The 20736-nt window shown below is 29.2% G+C and overlaps 1 protein-coding gene across 1 annotated transcript; it reads right to left on the reverse strand.

The window, feature by feature from the left end:
• Positions 1–185: 185 nt before the first annotated feature.
• Positions 186–6501, reverse strand: LOC114173453 (65-kDa microtubule-associated protein 6-like). Its single transcript, XM_028057870.1, has 12 exons — positions 5785–6501; positions 4710–4913; positions 3812–4078; positions 3335–3550; positions 3077–3232; positions 2815–2974; positions 2426–2577; positions 1769–1856; positions 1616–1689; positions 1448–1522; positions 943–1304; positions 186–602 (listed from the first exon to the last, which is right to left on the reverse strand). Exons 1-11 carry the CDS (start codon positions 5857–5859, stop codon positions 966–968), a joined length of 1806 nt encoding a protein of 601 aa, XP_027913671.1. The 5' UTR covers positions 5860–6501; the 3' UTR covers positions 186–602; positions 943–965.
• Positions 6502–20736: the final 14235 nt, after the last annotated feature.

The raw sequence follows: 20736 nt of genomic DNA on the forward strand, positions 1-20736 counted from the left end.
CACAGTACATACGCTTCTTCATTGGAATAACCAAAATTATCACTCACAATTTTTATACTTTTCGAAAAATGTTGCCAAAATATATTAAAAAGTTTCTAAACTTAGCATTCACAAAAGGTTAAGTGATGCAGGTAGGGCTAAAGTGGCAATGTTGAGCAGAATAAAAGTTGATGTTGGATTATGTATGACATACAAGAAACATGATTAGAATGCAATGCAATAGGACTTCAGCTAGAGTTATGAATCAAATAATCTTAGTTACTGCTACATCACACTGAAACATATATATACACAAACAAAACCCACAACATACATCATGGTCACTGTATGATCCATCATCTCCACTGTTTTACCCTCTACAAAAGGAGTCATGCACTTCACTGTCCCTACCAATATCAACACTCTTCCCAAAGCTAATGTTCTTCAAACCATAAACACCCTAATTCGTATCCTCAAATGTCAGTTATCACTGTCCACGTATATCTCATCAGCTTATTACAAGCAAATACTAGTGTACAATCATCTCGTATTCACAACGTTTCTGCTGGCTGCTTACAGTCGTGTTTATAACACTGCCCAAGAAAATCTTTTTTACCCTATTCCTGCACAAACACAATGATGCCATTGATCAAATTATCTCGTCAGTGAAAACATGATCAAGCAAAGAAATTAGACCCTGGTCCTATTGTATGTATGTGTATGTATACGAACAACAATTATCACCTTCCAGATTAGTTTTGTAAAATTGAGTCATGTGTAAACTTAGGCATAACCTAATTCATACAAGTTCTCTCATTTAGTTTCTGCAAAACCTCTTGCATAAGTTAATTCATTCTACCTTTTTATTCTTTTCTCCTACTAGTACTCACTAAAAAGTTTATCCAAACAGGAGCTAAGTTCATAAAAAATATAATAATGGCAAACTGGGGAACCACAACCTACCAATTTTTTTTCTTTTTTATCATTTAAACTTGGGGAGGGGAGTCAGGCTCTGAACCACAAAGGGAAGCATATGAAATTGTATCTTCCTTAGATATAGCCACAAAGTTCAGAGGAGCAGTAGACAATCTTCTCATTTCCTTAAAATATCCATTCTGACGGCCAGAGTAGGACCGCGGTGTCAGTAGTTCAGATGTTGTTCCACCACTTAGGGAGTTCCGGCGAGGTGTAGGAGGCATAGATCCATTGCCATTTGCACGGTAACTATTTGTCTTTCTAAAGCTGTTATTTTTTCTAGGACTAGGTTTAGAACCATAAATGGCTTCCTTTTGATTTAGGAGTAGATCTTGCATCTTCTTATGGTCCTGCAAGATTCAACAAAACACACCAGTGAATCCTGTAGCAATGTTTCTCAGAACATCAAAGTTGAAAACAAAGAAAAAATGTTGTCAAAGTAATTTGTTGACAAACAACTAATAAACAAATGTTTACGGTCAAGTAATTTTACCCTGTGTCGTCTCTTCTCTTCCTCTTTCTGTTGTCTGGCCAGTTTATAATCGTCCAATATTGAAACCAACCGTACCTATAGATCATATTGACAATCAAATTTACCTACTAAAAAAGACTTCAAGATGAAAACACAACCAAAATAGTTATTTAGTACTTCAAAGCTCACCCCATCATATAGAAAATGCGTCTTCTTTTCATCTTCCCAGGATAGTGTTTTGTTTATAAGATTGTCAACCATAGCTGGAAAGATAGCATATGTCATTAGAAGAAGTAAAAAGGGCACTGTAAAATAACAGATAACCATGCATGAAAGCAATACCTGGAATTTTGGCTACAGTTATTCTAGCACGTTCTGCACGTTTAAGATTAATGTGTGCACCTCGCCCAGCACTGTACCGATTGTCATCCTGAAATTATTTGCTACTTCAGAGAAAAAACTAAATGATCTAACACTAACAGTGTTCATAAATGAAATCATATTGCAAAAGCACTTATTTGAACTGCAAGACTTGAACTGTCCAATGAAAAGGGAAAAATGATCATGTCTCTGGCGGTATCCTAATTATTGGGCAGCACTATTATTACAGTTTTCTGATAAATGTATGGCATCACAAATACCCACACCAGATTGATAAAGTTTGAACAAGAAGCATAACAAAAACAGACCTGTTATATGATTAATCTCAAAGATACATTAGTAAAACTCAGGATTACAATAAAATTGTAATCTAAGTATTTTCTAAACTTTAGTTGCCTCTACTTTCTCTTCAGACCATCTGTCATGGGCCTTTTTAAGATGTACTCCAGACAAGTGATTTTCGATAATCAATACAAGAATCTCTCTTTTCTAATAAAAAATACAAGGTATATTCAATAATCCTTCAACAAAATATGGTAGCATGTGAAACTTCCAATGAAAATAGAAGAGTTTGGGCAGGCACAAGAAACAAATTATAAAATATAATTTCTCACTTACTTGATTATATTCATCAAGCCAGTTCTCCTCTTCACACGCAGAAAGCCACTTGTCAATCCTATCTGTTACTTCTTTTCTGCTCAAAGCTTCATCTTTTACCTTAACTATCTGTGCTTCAATGTTGGCTAATAGCTCAGAAGGATCCACCAGGCCTATAAAAAAACAGTAGAATTCAACGTCAGATAATTTCCTTCTAAACCCCCAAAAAACAATTTTACAGAGGTGACTATGTATGTGTTTGGTTCAACTTATTTAGAGAAATAATCCCATATTTTTGTTCCCTCCCTAAGAGAGCTATGAAAAAAAACATTCTAAGAAAGAAGCTGTTCTGTAACACATACTAAGAGATAGCTTAAAGGTAAATAATCTATGAATAAACTGGAACAGACCAGAATCTATCAATGCACCAGCTTTCTCGGCAGCAGTACTTGTATCTGGTTCAATATGAGTCAATCTACATATTTCCTCTAACTCTGACCTCTTCTTGAAAACAAGTTCTTTCATTCTGCTAGCTTTTAGTTTCGTAAGCCTGTCCACTTCCGCTGAAGCCTGCAAAAAGACTCTTCAGTTTAGGAGCTCCCTCTCAACAGAATAAATTGAAAGAATGAAAAAAAAATTAAAGGGTGAGGAAACAGAAAGAAACTTCGAGACCTTCTCAATCATCTCTGTTGAAAGAACACCTCGATCAGTGATTTCTGATTCTGACATTCCAACAATAGAAGTAATCCCCATAAAACAGTTTCTGTCTTCTTTTGAAGAATCCATCAAATTCCAAAGTTCAAATAGTTTAGCTACCACATCCTTCAGCTGCATTTTTTAAAGAGTATACTATAAGTCTGAGACCAGAGAAAATGAAGGGAAGAAATTACAAGAACCAATAAACTAAAAAGTATGGAGCCCATAAATCACCTTCTGAATCCTAGTTTTCCTTTCTATTTTTAACTTTAGAATGGTCTGCTCTAGGCCTTCCAATGTGCTATTGCTAATATTAGTCGATTGTTCCACCTGAGTCCCATGCAAACTTGGATGCACATCACCCACAGTTTGGCCAAAATCCAACCCAAGTACACTACAAAGAGAATGGACCTCATTCACGCATTGCAAGACCTTTTGAAGACGATCAGACTGAAAAGAAAATGCAAAGAATGAGTTATAAAGGAATATCTATTTAGTAATTGATATGAGAATGCATTTTCTTGTGCCCCAAGATTCTTTCATGAGTGGTATAAGAGAGGCGTTTAAAATAAGGCCAAAAGGGTCACGAAGGCACATATAAGGAAAAATATTAAAAGAATTGATCATTCACAAAATTCAAAGGTCTATGAAAGTTCAAAGATCATTCTACATGATTGATCAAAGGTCAGATTCTTCTACCATAATACAAACCTTTTCCTTTTGAAGAGTTCGGAGATGTGTTTGATATTCGTTAAGTCTTCTATGCGACAAGTCCTGTTCATCCTCAACTGTTGTGATGCTTAAAGAATTACTGACAGAATGGAATCCAAAAATCTCCCCACTTATCTTCTCTATTTGATTCTTTACATCGTCAAACTGCTTCAACCTTTCATCTTTTCTCTTCTTCAGTTCTTCAACCAAAGGTGTGATGGATGCAAGTTTCTCCTTCAGGGAAGAGGATCTCTTATCTATCTTAATCTACAAATTCACAAACAAAAGTATCAGAAAGACATATCATGCAAGTATATCTTTTATCCTCTCAAAGATCAGAAAGCTAACTCCTAGTTATATCTTTTTAGCATGCTCATACCATATGTCACCTTTATCCTCAAATAGGTAGGTCGAAGAAACTCAATCCATGTAAATAAAACAGATACCACCTTGATCAACACATGCAAAGTTCACGCAAACATTCCATACATATTACTCAATACAGGACAATGCTTTGCACATACTTCACATGAACAGTAAAAAGGTGATACTATCCTACATTAATATTCACAAATTCAGATAGTCCTACAGCAGCAGACACAGCTCTTAAGATTTACTGATTCCAGCAACATCAAATAAATAATATCATTTGCGTCCTTTTTTTCATTGGCATGTTGGAGTGAGGGTGCCGGAACATGAGAAGTGGTGATGGAGACATAGTGGAGATTGAAGCTCTAATAACAACTTCACACTCTAAACTGGTGCAAGTTAACCCACAATCTCCTCGGCAATTTTAAATTCATTGATAAATTTGCTTTTTCTTGGTATCCATCCAGACAGCAAACTACTGGAATGTCAGTTAAGAAATTGACTTTTGAACAAAAGGAAATTGCTTTACCGGTGAATGAATATCATGTTCGCCAAGTGAAGCCATTAGTGTCGCAAGCTCTGCTTCCTTGGCAGCAACTGTTTGATGAAAACGTGCTTTTGTGTTTGCGGCCTCATCAACCTTTCTCCTGTATACTTCTAAGCACTCCCTCTCCAGTTCCATCAACATTCGATCTTTGTCTACCTCGCTCTCCCCAATGTCGTTCCATATTTGCTGCACACATAACTGTATCGGTCAATCCAAGAAAAAAAAACAATAGAGTAAAAATGTAACAAATAAAGATTAAAGTGAAAGTGAAAACAACAAATAGTTTGGTAAATCAACAAAACTATAAAACACTACACCAAGGTATAATAATTAAACAGTAGATAAAGAAAGTAACAAGTAAAGAATAAAGTACAAGTGAAAACAACAATCAAATTGGTGATAACTTCCTAGACACATTAATGCAAATCAACAAAACTATAAAACACTACACCAAGCCTAAACAAAATTGTCACCAAATCAGAAGCCGGTTCTCTGAGCACAAAGCAACGAGATTAAAGAAACAGTGAACTGTTGTAAAAAGATGGATTATTAAAGACCAAGTCAACTCAAAACTTCATACCAATTGCTAAACTGGTAACTTCTAAAATGCATCAAGAATCCCAATTTGATAAAGTTTGAAACACAGTAAAAAAAAGCTTTCAAAATTCAGACTAAAAAACAAGGAAAATTTAAAAAGCTGAAAAAGGGCCCTTTCAACTTAGGTAATCAATCTCATGAAGAAAGACAAAGCCCCTTTCCTCCGTAATAAAATAACCTACAGAGACCCTATCAGTGCTTCTTTCCCTTTTGACACAGTAAAACAGACAAAAAGTTGACCTGAAGAGAAACACCACATCATTGGGTAGAGAATACTCAAGAAGAAGAAGAAGATAAACGAAAAAGAAAAGAAAAGGGTAGACATATCATGAACAAATAATCACGAGCAGACTCTTCATCACGAAACAAAAAAAAAAAAGACACCCCATGTCCTCATTTTTTTTTCACCGACAAATTCCTCAAAACCCAGAATTCTGAAACACCAAAGAAGGAGAAAGACCTCAAGTTCTCTGAGCAAAGCAGTGCAAGTAGTACTTGTGCGGATACTGGTGCCATGTACCCCAATGGCCAGCATTGTTGAGCCTATTTCAGTCGCTCACAAGGTAGTGCTAATTTGAAAGTTACTAAGTAAGGCAGTAGTAGAAGAAAGAGTTAGATGAAGAAGAAGAAGAAGGGTCAAAGCACAAAGCAAGAAACTTTCTTCTCATGTGAAAGACAAGAGACACGGGGTGTCTCCATTGGTCGAAACAACCTTAGCTCCCTCAGATCTAAAGCTGAAACCTTTGGTTGGTTCTTTCTTTCTCTGACTTGAACAGATTGTTTTGGCAACCACAAAGAAAGAAAGGAAACAAATTGTGAAAAGAGATATGACAGGATCTGTAAAGAGGGCGTGTGTTGGAGTAGGAGAAAGTGTTCAGAGGGAGAAAATGAAAATGATTGCCATTATTATTGCAGAAGAGGGAAAGCAACTTAAATGAAGAGGAAAGAGAAAAAGGGTTGTGCAAAGGCAAAGGGGCAAAGAACAAAGGAAGAGGATAATGCTCTTTTTAGGGTTTGGTTGTTAGATGCTCAAATGCTCAAACATGTAGCTGAACACACAGGAGCAGGTAAAGAACCATGTATTGAAATGGATCTGTATTCCATCTCTGTATCTCTCTATGCATACACACAGTCTCTTTCTCTCTCATGTGTTCACATTCACCAATGATTTGCATAGGTTAAAAACTCCACTCAAAAACACAAACATGGCTTCTTCTTTTATATTCTATTTTTATCATTATAGAACCCATGAAAATTTTGTTTTTTCTAATTTAATTTCTGAACTAAAAGGTTCAGTAACTACATTTGATTTTGTGAAACCTTTTTTGATTAACATAAATTGTATCAGTAAAAGATTAACTTGACATTAAATTTAGTCAATTTTTCAAATTCCACATTTTTAAGACTAGGTAAGTTCAACCACTAAATTGTCACTGAACCAAAGTGGTTATTTTTTCTTAAAATTCTTTGTCGTTGTTGTTGTGTTTGTGAGGAGGGTCTCACCGAGTCACACAGTGGTTGAGTGAGAAATTTTTGTGACAGGATAGAATCTCGACATTTGTTGTTTGGCACTCGATGTTGGACGCGTGACTCAAACTCTCCAATAAGACAAGGAAGTTGCCTTTTGAAGTTTGTGGAAGCGCGTGGAAATTGTTTGGGTTGGATTTTGCTGTGACCCAACTAGCTGTTTTGACATCGAAGTGTTTGCGCCAAATATTTTTTTTTTCTTTTTTATTAAATTCCTATGGAATTTGTATTTTATTTGTATATGTTTGTTAAATAACTATTTTTATTAAAAAATCATAAAAGCCACGTGATATTATGAAAAATTAATGAAAAAAAATGTCTTTTTAGTCAGATTCATATAACAATAAAAAATTATAATTAAATCAATTCAAAATATTTTAATAATTTAAAATCAAAAACGGATACAAAGACGAGTGAATTATATATACGTATTTCCATTCTCTATTTAATTTTGAAGATTATTTATTACTCATATTAAACTAATCATCACAGAATGTTTTCTCTTAATATCAAAAGCAAGTTCAGACATAATTCGTGTAGATACAAGTTGATTTGTGATGAAAAAGAAACAAGGAAGAAATAAAATTAGAATGAAAAAAAAAAAACTATTTTAGGATACAATATTAATGATAGTTTAGAATTTGAAAGGTTTAAGACTAAGTTTTAATTTAGATTAGATTTTCATTTACTTTTTATTTCATTATTTTATCTTTCAAGGAATAACACTTTACTTTTAATTAATCTTAAATATTTTATCAAGTATTAGATCGCGTGACAAGTTTGACCATGCATTAATTTTTACAAGGTAAATATAATTATCTTAGTAAGTGTTGTTTGAATTTTTGAGGTTTTCTCTATCATAAACTATGTGCCATGATTTATTACACAAAACATAAGTTATTTCTGATTTAGGAATGAAGTTTTGAACTAACACTTTAATTTTTATTTTAAGGTCAACATGAATTAAATAAAATGGAAAGTGTAATATCTCATTTAGTAGTTATAAACTACTAAACGCAATATTATAAAATGATATAACAAAACATAGAATAAGTTACGAATATTAGTACAATTATCCCAAAATAACCATAACAAACAAATATTAATATATATACAGACGTTTTATGATCATATGAAATGGTTACTATCTCTAAAACATACAAAACTAATCTAACTAATACTACGATCTACTGGTGTGTATCATGACTCTCGAGAAAAAGGAGTATCATCATTTACACTTCCCTCTGCTCACACAATTAAGTGATCATTATAAATTCGTAACGAGACGATTCCAGATTCTCTACTGATCTTTTTGATGTCATCCTCTGCCGAACATTAAAAATACACTGTATTGATATTTGAAATATCTTTTTAATATATTTTAAAATGTCAAAAATAATGGTAACCAGTGTATTATGAGAGCGCAATAGAGGAACAACACACAAAAAATCAGTAGAGAATCCAAATTCGTAACAAGACGCAACAACACATGACAAGCTAATAAATAGATTAAAGTATTTGAATAAATGGTCCTTGTGAAGTTTTGTACAAAGTGGAGATACTCTTTTTTTAACTTTGCTTTATAATGTAATGTTTGTGTCCTTGTGTGTAAGAGTATCATTTACATGTTCGTAATATTTGTATATAAGGTAATAAATAGTGTGTGGAATTTAGAAAAAAAAAATTAAAAAATCATGAAGAATTGGTCATCTAAGTGCTTGTTGACCATTTTTATTATGTTGTTAAGGTAAGCTTTGTTTCATCACAATTTTGTTTTAATATTATTCATGTCACTTAATCTAAATGGTACTACTTTTGTGCTTCAACAATGTTTTTACAAAAGCTTCTAAATAGAACCAAATTATGAAATTATTATTTTTAAACAATTTTTAATACATAGAGATTAAATTTGTATGTATATAAAACATGAATGTGTTGATAAAAATGTTTTGTATTTATAAATTAGAAATAACATTATTAGTATATATTAGTAAAAACATATGTATATTTTTTTTATGATGATTAAAAATAGTAAAATTATTGTTGTTGTTATCATATATTGTTATAATTATAAAATTAAATAGAAATATTTTTTACAACGTTATCATAAATAATTTATTTATTTTGTAAGTAATTCTATAATTGAAAAAAATGGATAAATTTAAAAAATTGACAAATTGAAAAAATTGGTTAATTTCAAAGAAACAGTTAATAAAGTTGATAAAATAATTAATAACTTAAAAAAATTTCATTTAAAGAATAAAATTGAAAAATAGATGTGAACACTAAAAACATAATTCCTTTATATATAGATATAAATATTATATTTTTTTAAGAAATAACAAATTTAAATTATAGTTATAAATAAATATATATATATATATATATATAGTTTAAAGTTTAATTTTAAAATAGTTGTTATTTACACAATATATAGATTAATTATTATTTTTCAAATTTATAATTAATTAATTATGATAAAAAACAATAATAATGTATTTATTATTAGGAGAGTTAATTTGATCCTAATTGTTTATATGGTCTATCAACAGAGGACAAAAACCTATAAAATGTTTTAAGAATGAGTATTTTCAGGGATTTTTTTATGAGGGGGATTACTGTTGAAAATTGTTTCCAAATTGCCACCCATAACTTTAAATAATAATTAAACATATAATCAATGTGTAAGATAAAAAAATCCATTTATTATGGCGGCAATATCCTGAAATGCGTAATTGATTTTTCATTAATTTTGATTTCATATTATAAAAAACAATATTAATTAATAATTTGTTTTTATATTTAGATTTTTAATTTATTTTGTTTTTATATATAATTTTTATTTACTTGAGTTTTAATATTTGTTAAATAAAATTAATATAGTCTTTTATATTATAAAGGTAACTAGTATACTGACTCATATGGTGTATTTGTTTTATTTTGTATATTAAAATAATAAAATAGTGAATGTATTATGTAATGAAATATTATGAAAATTAAGTTTTATTTTTGTAAATATTGTTATTAAAGTAATGAAATACTAAATCTAAGTGGTGTAATAATAATTTCAGTTTTAAATATAATAAATAGAATTGATATTACAATATAATACAGTTAATTGATTTTATGAAATAATTATAATAGTTTATGATCCATGTAAACATTTTTTTGTTTTTTTTTTTAATTTTTTTAGGATAATAATATAATTTTTATTATATTTATTTAACTATTAAAAATACTAATAATAATATTAATATAAATTATAAATTATAAAAATTTTAAAAGATTAAAACTCTATTTAGAAAAAATATTTAGTATAACAATATTTTCTATAATTAAAAAAAACACACTTATAATAATAACACCATTATGAATAGTAATAATAATAAAAAAAATAATAATGATACCAATAATAATAATAACATTTATGCTATAAATATTAATATTAATGCTAACACTAAGACTAATGTCAACTATAATAATCTATAATTATATATAAAGATATACATTAATAACAAAATAAATAAAAATGACAAGTAATTGAAATACGATCCCATAGTAAATTAATTTAAGATGTATGTCTAACTATAATAATAATAATAATATCTCGTAGTGATAAAAATAGTAATAATACAATAACTACATAAATAAAGAGATATACATTTGTTGTGTCTTCTTTTGTTTATACAATTTTATCGTCTTAATTATTATTTGTTAAATTAAAATAATTATTCATAATAAAAATTATTTGTCCATTTTACCATTTTAATAATTTTAGTAACTATTTTTTTAATTCAAATAAGTACACAGATATAAAAATAAAATGAACAACAAAACAAATAAAAAGTACAAGTAATTAAGATATGATCCCGTGGTAAATAAATGTAAAATGTGTGTTTAACTATAATAATAATAATAGTAATAATAATAATAATAATAATAGATAATAATAATAATAACACTAAAATAATATCGCGTAGTGATAAAATAATAATAATAATAATAATAATAGTAATAACAATAATAATACAACTACATATACAAGGAGATAAACATCTTTTGGTGTCCTTTTTTGTTTTTTCAATTTTATCCTCTTAATTGTTATATTTTAAACTTAAATGATTATTTAAAATAAAAAAATTATTTTTCAGTTTTAGTATTCTACTAATTTTAGTAACTATTTTTTTGAATTGAAATAATTATTCAAATGTAAAAGATAAATAAACAAATAAAAGGGTAAAATAATTGAAACATGATTAGTAAAAGTAAAATATGTACGTAACTATAATAATAAAAATAATAATAATAACTGTTAAATAATAATTAAACATATAATCAATGTGTAAGATAAAAAAAATCCATTTATTGTGGCGGCAATATCCTGAAATGCGTATTTGAATTTTCATTAATTTTGATTTCATATTATAAAAAACAATATTAATTAATAATTTGTTTTTATATTTAGATTTTTAATTTATTTTGGTTCTTATATATATGTTTTATTTACTTAAGTTTTAATATTTGTTAAATAACATTAATATAGTCTTTTATATTATAAAAGTAATATGTCAGTTTAATAAAAGAACTTAATTAGTTTAAATAACGTTAATGTTAATTTAATGATTATATTGACTGTATTTACAAACATTTGAATTTAACTGAATTAAAAATAAATACAAAAAATAAAACAAGTTAAAGATTTAAATATAAATATTAAATTACTAATGAAGTTATAATAATTTTTTAATTTTTAGATGTTATTTAGAAAAAAATGAAATTGATCGTTATGGTTAAAACGCAGTGAAACTGTAAGTGAGAAAATAAATGGTTGTTTGTGAAAGTTTGGCAGCATGTGAAAGTGCAGGAAGTAAAAAGTTTTTGAATGTTTCTCCCATAAAATTTAGGAGTGATTTTTTGCTTTTGATAAAAAAAAAAATAAGTGAAAATATAAGTTTATGATGGAAGCCGATGATAATATCGATTGATGGTCTGTCAATGTTAATATAAAACGAGTCAAAGAGTTTATCATTATTTCACTCAACATATGTATTGATGTGAAAGTTGTTTACTTTTGGAATGTAAATTTCAAAATTTTCTAAGCATTTCAATATGTTGAATTTAAATTGATTACGTAATAATCACTTTATTAATTAAAAGTATCTTAAAATTTAATATTAATCAAACCAAGTACATAGTATAATATATATATATATATATATATATATATATATTATAGTATTTTTCATAAGTTACATAATAAAGTTTTGCAAAATACAAACTTATCCTGAAAAATAGAGGAAATATGTAAAACATAAAAGAAAATATAATTATGTAGTCTTTTCTATTTGTACCCTTTTAAGTCATCCCACGGCTTCATCTTAAATCATTTCATTGTAGAGGATCTTCACCTACACTATTTCCTAACACTCGTGCAAGTACACAATCATAATAGAAAGAAACACCACGAAGCAAAGAAAGTTGGTTTACTTTTCTTTTAAAAAAGCCCTATAGTTATTTCAAAGAATTAGCATACCAATCATCCAGAAACAATTTGTAAAGCCTATTGTAAAATTTTTGGGTGTGGTTTAATTAGGAGTCCAAGACCAATCCACTTATTTTCTCAAATCCCCTTCAGCTTCTCACTTACTTTCCATTATGTTTCCTCAATCCAAAACAAGTCTCATTTATTTTTATATAGTGCTCTACTTTCTTATTTTTAGCCAATATGGGACTTAGACTCACACTTGGATTCCTAACAATCTCTCTCAAGGGTGAGTCCCTTCAACCACATTGGTACACTCCCCCTCTAACAAAAGCATTCCCAACCACGAGTACTCCTTTTCTGTACCGTCATTTTTCTTAACAACCGTCTGAGCCGGTTTTAACCATCGACTCTGATACCACTTGTTAGGTCTCTATAGAGGGGGTTTCAACCCAACCACATAAGGCATTAACACCACTCTCAACCCAAAACCTTAAGGCAATGGGTTTATGTGTCTTTATCTTTATATTGTTAGGTTTATAAGGAGGGGGTATCACTGGGGAGATACAACACCAATGAGACCTGAGCCCAACCACATAAGGCATTGACACTACTCTCAACCCAAAACCTTAAGGCAATGGTTTATGGGTCTTTATTCTTATATGGTGCTCTACTTTCTCATTTCTAGCCAATGTGGAACTTAGAATCACACTTGGATTCCTAACAATCTCCCCTCAAGGGTGAGTCCCTTCAACCACATTGGTACACTCCCCCTACAGCGGAAGCATCCCCAACCACGAGTACTCCTTTTCTGCCCTTTTTTGTACCGCCGTTCTTCTTAATGGGACACGCTTACCTGGGACCCTTGCCAGGAAGACTTTTGATACTAGGACCATACTGGTATTGCACTCGTTTGAGCCGGTTTTAACCATCGGCTCTGATACCACTTGTTAGGTCTATAGAGGAGGGGGTATCACTGGGGAGATACAACACCAATGAGACCTAAGCCCAACCAAATAAGGCATTGACACCACTCTCAACCAAAAACCTTAAGGCAATGGGTTTATGGGTCTTTGTTCTTATATAGTGCTCTACTTTCTCATTTCTGGTCAATGTGGGACTTAGACTCACACTTGGATTTCTAACAATCTCCCCCTCAAGGGTGAGTCCCTTCAACCACATTGGTACACTCCCCATCCAGCAGAAGCATTCCCAACCACGAGTACTCCTTTTCTGTACCGCTGTTATTCTTAATGGGACACGTTTTACCTGGAACCCTTACCTGGGACCCTTGTCAGGAAGACTTTCGATACTAGGACCATACTGCACTCGTCTGAGCCGGTTTTAACCATCGGCTCTGATACCACTTGTTAGGTTTTAAGGAGAGGGTATCACTGGGGAGATACAACACCAATGAGACCTGAGCCAAACCATATAAGGAATTGACACCACTCTCAACCCAAAACCTTAAGGCAATGGGTTTATGGGTCTTTATTCTTATATAGTGCTCCATTTTCTCATTTCTGGTCAATGTGGGACTTAGACTCACACTTGGATTCCTAACAATCTCCTCCTCAAGGGTGAGTCCCTTCAACCACATTGGTACACTCCCCCTCCAGCAAAAGCATTCCCAACCACGAGTACTCCTTTTCTGCCCTTTTCTGTACCGTCGTTCTTTTCTTAACGGGACACGCTTACCTGACCCACACTGTCAAGAAGACTTTCGATACTAGGACCATACTGGTACTGCACTCGTCTGAGTTGGTATTAACTATCGGCTCTGATACCACTTGTTATGTTTTTACAGAGGGGGTTTCACTGGGGTGAACAACACCAATGAGATCTGAGCCTAACCACATAAGACACTAACACCACTCTCAACCCAAAACCTTAAGGCAATGGGTTTATGGGTCTTTATTCTTATATAGTGCTCTACTTTCTCATTTCTGGTCAACGTGGGACTTAGACTCACACTTGGATTCCTAACACTTATCAAGAGTAGTAACATCTGTCAAGGTAAAGGAAGCTAGGATTTTTAACGTTTTTGAAGTATCTTGCCTGTTTTTGGTTCTGTTTCCCCTTTAAATTACTTTGATTATGCTTGTGTTTGTATGAGAATGAACTATTTGTGGTTTGATTTGGGATCTTGGTTGTGCATGTGTGAGCAGGTGAGAAACCTGCTATTCTCGCCCAAGCGAGCAGCTCTCGCCTAGACGAGAGTAGCAGAAACTCACTTCTCCCTCTACTCGAGTTGTCATTCAGGCGAGGAGCTTCAGTTTTGAGTGAAGAGCAATCTTGCTCAGGCGAGAACTAGTAGAACCTCATAGTACCCACTGTTTGAGCTCTCGCCCAAGTGAGAATGCCTAGCTTAAGTGAGAGAACTTCCTATTTATTTTGAGCACTTTTTGGGACTATTTATTTTGTAATTCCTTGCTCGGTTGAGCATTCCTTTTTCCAATATATTTTATATTATGACACATGTTTATGACATTGTTATGTGCCTATGGTACTTTTGCTTTAGTATACTTTTGATAACTATAAAAGGTTAATTCCTTTATACTTTATGAAATTGCTCTATTTTATATAAAATTGTGATGTTTTATTTATTAGAATTTATCTATTAAATGGGTTGTCACACAATTCATTTACATGCACACACATTTATGTAGACCAACTATAACTTCTTTAGCATGAATTAAACTTAAGGATTTTACGCTTGTCATATAGATTCCGATAGATTCTCGTATGCAATACTCATGCTCTACCCAACCCTATAATGGACCTAAGTTCCTCCAATATAACAAGATTAGCTCACCATGACACGACATAAAAGTTATATTTCAAAAAAAAAAAAATCGTCAAAAGACCTATATCTACTCATACTACCTAAATATCTTCATCTATGTGAGTTGGAATATTAATCAGAGTTTGGATAATCTCTTATTTGAATCCCTATTTAATACACTTTACCACAAAAGAATGAAAATGCTTCCCCACTTTGGAAGTTATTACATTTTCTCCATAACAATATACCAAAGTACTGTTGATTCCATACATTGACTTTTCTAAAAAAAGAAAATCTTATTTGATAAACTCCTTTCTTACTAAGTGACATATAGCTCGCTCAACTAGTGAACATCATGAGAATTTCCTCCAATAATTTACTAAATGAGTATCTCTCACTTAGCCAACATGACTACTAGAAGCAAGTGAGGTACCTTTAGTTCTCTAACTTTTAATTAAAACACTCTTGCTAAGTGCGAGATTCACTTGCTCGACGAATTGAGTCTCCCTTGCATTCTTGACTTCGTGAACATGTTATCATTCAGTGATTGAATCATTCATCCATTGAGTCTACATAATTCATAACTCAAGACATAAATTTAAATTTATTTCAACTAGTCTAATATGTATTTTTTTCCACCCATTCATGAATCAAATAAACCATATCAGTTCAAAATTGTACAAAATTAAAGTCAATTGAACCAGATTTAGATATCCTCCAACAAAATTCTCATCCATACCTAAATACACTTCAATTTCTTCACAACCCAATTTAACCATTTCACTAAATCACGTTTGTCAATCAAGCAAAACCACAACACATGTTCAATTCAATCAATGATAGATAGAAAATCATCACTCAATCCACTCATCAATCACCACAAAATTTTAAATACCTAACTTCTCTTACTTAATTATGAGGAAAACACAAACTCTTATCTACCTCTAAGCACTCATAATCACAAAGAAAATAATATATGCAAGAAAATTCAAATCAATGATCTTATTGTATCCTAACAATCCTAATTGAACAGATGTTCATTTAAAGCTCTCGTATCATATACGCAAAACCTTATACATACAGCCAAGAAACAAAAAAGACTCTAAAAAGAACAAAAGAGAAACTTGCTATGTTCAACAAATTGATCGAGTAAAAAGATAAGTTTTGTCACCAAGAATTTTATGGTACACTTTGATATTCAAACAAGTGAGGTAGAAAGGTTAAAAATATAGAGAGATGCTAGATGAGAAAAAATGGTTTACTTTTTAAAAAAATAATAATTTTTATAAAATTAAACTCAATTTAAGTAATTTCTATTTATATTAAAGCTAAAAAGTTATTTCATTCTGTATCATTTGCTAGAGTCTTACATATTTTATATTTTATATTTTTCAAATATTTTAGTTTGGCAAACCAATTTAATTTTATTAATTATTTATTTTAATAAGGTATTGTAATTATTATTAAATATAACAAATTATTTAAATATCAAATAATTATTAATAACTACAAAATATTAATATTGATAAAAAAATTAGATTTTGGTTAATATTATTCTCCAATAAGAGTTTATTCATATTCTTTCAATTAATATGGACTAACATGTGTTGAAATAGTTTTCAGCTATTATGCTGATTTACACTGATATCAATTAGAATTGTTTTTATGACATTGGTGATGAGTTGTTTTTTTTTTTTTTTACTTTGTTGATTTTTTTATTGACATCAACTAAAACTCACTAATTTAAAAAATAATGTGTTAATGTTGAATACAAGTTTTTAAAATAAAAATGCTTAATAACTCATTTGGTTCAACATATGTGACAAATGTTTAATATTTATTTTAAAAAAAAATTAATGTAACCTCTTATATTACTGTTACAAGTAGAGATGTAAACAAAATTCGCACTCATGGGTATCCGCGGATAAAACTCGCAACGGATAGAAAATGAATATTGTAAACGGATATCTGCGGATAATGGATAAGGATAATTTTTATACCCGCTTGTTAACGGGGCATGTACGAGTATTGTAGTGTCCGTAAATTGTCATTCAACACTATTTAAATGAGTTATTTAAACTTTATTTGAAATTTATGAATATTATGTATTATATTTTATTTGAATTTATGGTTAAAATATGTTGTTAAATATTTTAATTTTTTTTTTGTAAATATCCGCGGGTACCTACGGATATCCGTGGATATTAAAAAATTATGCAGGTACCTGCATAACGGATAATCGTATAAATATAGGTACGGATATGAGACAAGTATTTATCTAGCGGGTAGGGTACGGATACCCGCCCGTTAACATCCCTAATTACAAATTATTACTCTCTAATGACATTAATGTTGATGAATATTTTCTTTTTGCATAAACAAAAAAATTATAACTCACACAAATCATCACTTTCTAACAACATTAAGGTTAATATAATGAAAGGAATGACATCCACTCCTTCTAATAAATATAGGGACTACGTATAAATGGAATAAAAATTTTTGAAGACAAACATTAAACTATTACTACGACCAAAAGAGTATTAAACAATATAAAAACAAAAAATTGTATCAAAATATTAATAAAGAATTACAATTCTATTGTTTATAAAATAAAATAGTTACTACAAATATAAAATATAAACAAGACAAATGTCAATTGAAAAATATTAGTTCAAATTTACCCAAACAAATATTCTCAACACTGTTCGTAAAATTTGTAATTAATACCGAATAAGATATACAATAATTTAAAACAACAACAATGACAAAAAATAACCATAAGAGTTTAAATAAACATAAAAATTTCAATCAACATCAATAAAAAGTTCTAACTCCTCTTAATAATGTTTCGACCTTTGTTAAGTTGACAACATTATAACTAAAATGAAATTGAGAAAATATAAAAGAAAGACACATAAACTCCAAATACGAACAATTTAAAATTCTTAGTTTCTTAGATTAAATTTTATTCCTTTTTATTATGTTCAATTATACTCATAAAATTTAAAAATATGAATTTGTTTTAATTTCCTTATCAAATAATATAATTAGTTTTAAAACATTTCAATTTCAGCATGAAAATAAAGTATCTTATTAGAATTTCCTATCTAAAAATAAACCCACTATTAATTTAATTAAAAACCTGGAGTTTAAGTCTTTAATTACATGAGTTTCTTGAGTTTTAATTAGAACAAGATGGTTTAAAGCGAAGATAAGAAAGATTATAAAAGAGAAAATGATAAAAGGGAAGAAGGATTGAGTAGTTGTGTGTGTCGACATGATTTATGAGAATTTAAAAAATGAGTCTACAAATGATTCCTCTGTTTGGTTAAGTGTCTATTATCTCTCTATCAATCTCTCTTCTCTGAAACTTGCCAAGCCAACATTCGCATTATAGTACACTAACACCAAACACACCTTCCACAATCATTCCTACTTACAATTTACACACTTTTTTTTTTATGAATTTTCATCTTCCATTGTCCTCACATTGTTCACTTTTTTCTCTACAAATCATAATTATTTTAACTAATTTCAGCATAATTTATTTATTATTATCGTTTTCATGTGCACCCAAAATAATATCATTAGAGTCCATCATTATATATGAAAGTATTGTTTGATTTTAAATTTTATCATAATTTTATCTTTCAAATGCGTATAAAATGAGAGAAAAATAATATTTAAACCGTCGTTCATTTCAATTCTTAATTCTTAAATGAAGTAGGATTATTAAATTAAAAATATAAACTGTTGTATAATAAAATATTATATCATGATGTACTATAAGAATATAATAGAATATGATAATAAATTATATATATATCTTAGAAATATTCCATAAATGTTTAGAATGTGAGAAAAATATGACAAGAGATAATTGCAATTTAGAAAGTGTTTTATTTTGATTATGAAAATGTTGAGGAAGCATAGTAGCACATGACTAGTACTCTTGTGTTAGTTACCGTTAAACAGACACATATTTTTATATAGCAATATATGTCTATCCACATGAGGAAACCCTATTATAAATAGCCTACTTTATGAATGTTCTTCTTTTTTTTTTTTTTTTTTTTTTTTTTTTTTTTTTTTCTTCTTTTCATTTGCATCGTTTACCCTTTCCTTAAAATTACCTTACAGCATCAACATTTTCAAAAATTTTAAAACAAAACAATACATTTAATCAATCTTATTTTTTATTTAATATAACACATCTTTAGTTCAAAGTAATTTATTTAAGAACTTTTAATTAATAAGCTATAAAATATTTTAACTAATTTATAGTTTGTAATTTATTTAATTTTTCTGATTATTATTTCTTATATTTTAATATAGTTTTTATATTTTTAAAATTTTATCTATTCTTATCTATAATTGTATATTAAAATTTTGTAAAAATAGAAATTCAATAATACAACACTTTAAATATAAAAATATTTTTTTTATGTAAATAAATAAAAAATTATATTTAATTAATAATCATTAGATTCAGTAGTTTAGATAAAATTAATTATTTAAATAAAAATGTATAAAATTTTAAAATTAAATAGAAGTAAAATTAGTTTAATAAAATTTAAATTATTTATTAAAAAAATATAAAATTATAATTACATGATACAATATTTTGGTTTTAAAAAAATACAAATTTTATATGATAAATCTTATATAGTTATGATATTTTTTGTCATTTTATATTTACTAATTAACTTGTCTGTTATCAACTAACTTCTTAATTAATTACAAATTAAATTATAAGTGGAATCTTACAAACATAATACCAACATTAGTTTTTGTTCTTTAAGAATGCCAACAGAATCGTTGTTTTAAGCCGTAATAATTTGCAGTTTTAGGTTAAAATGGGAATGTGTATTGATGAGTTTATGATTAAAACAAACTTGAAGGGAAGTACAAGTACATATGTTTGATTAGCAAAACAATTCATTCATTCCTAAATGGTGATAAATAGAAGTTACCAACTTATCTACCTTACATCATATGTCATTAAAACAATAATATATTATTATTTTCTTTATAAAAAAAGTATACATAAAAGAACAATACTTTTATCATTTAATATTTTATTTTTGATTTAATATTGCAAACTCTGCCTTTCGCTTATCACTTTCTCGGCAATCTTGTTATATATCATAAATTTTGCCTCTCAGTGTTGAAAATATTGTGAGCAGTTTTTCATTATTATTGTTTTTTTTTTTTATATAGAATCAACTACATACTCTATAAAGATAGCCACCAAATGCTATTTTTCATACTCAATCTCCAAATTTTTATGAGCAGATAATTCCTTAGATATTATCCTCTTCAAGCTCTAACGGAGGTTCTACTTGTAGAAGATTCAAGTTATCAAATGCATCAGATGATACTAAATAATATAATTATGAACGTAATTAATGTATCTCGTAGAATGTAATATTGTAATTATGAATGTACTTTATAGAATGTGTTATTTATACTAATGTTTGTGGGTCTTTACTTGGATGAGCCTATGTCATATGACCTAATTACCTACTAATCTCGCTTTGACCTCTTTTTCTTACCTTAATCATAATTTACCAAGAGTTAAATATGTCTTTGCTCCCTTAACTTTCAGTAAAATT

Source organism: Vigna unguiculata, chromosome 2 (assembly GCF_004118075.2).
Source record: "Vigna unguiculata cultivar IT97K-499-35 chromosome 2, ASM411807v1, whole genome shotgun sequence".
NCBI lineage: Eukaryota > Viridiplantae > Streptophyta > Magnoliopsida > Fabales > Fabaceae > Vigna > Vigna unguiculata.

Excerpts from the sequence above, each read along its gene's own strand:
- LOC114173453 (XM_028057870.1), bottom strand. The coding sequence starts at position 5,859 with ATGCTGGCCATTGGGGTACATGGCACCAGTATCCGCACAAGTACTACT. Across the intron at positions 4,914-5,784 it reads CTTTGCTCAGAGAACTTGAG|CAAATATGGAACGACATTGG; the intron begins GTCTTTCTCCTT and ends TTATGTGTGCAG. Across the intron at positions 2,578-2,814 it reads TGGTGCATTGATAGATTCTG|GCCTGGTGGATCCTTCTGAG; the intron begins GTCTGTTCCAGT and ends GTTTTTTTATAG.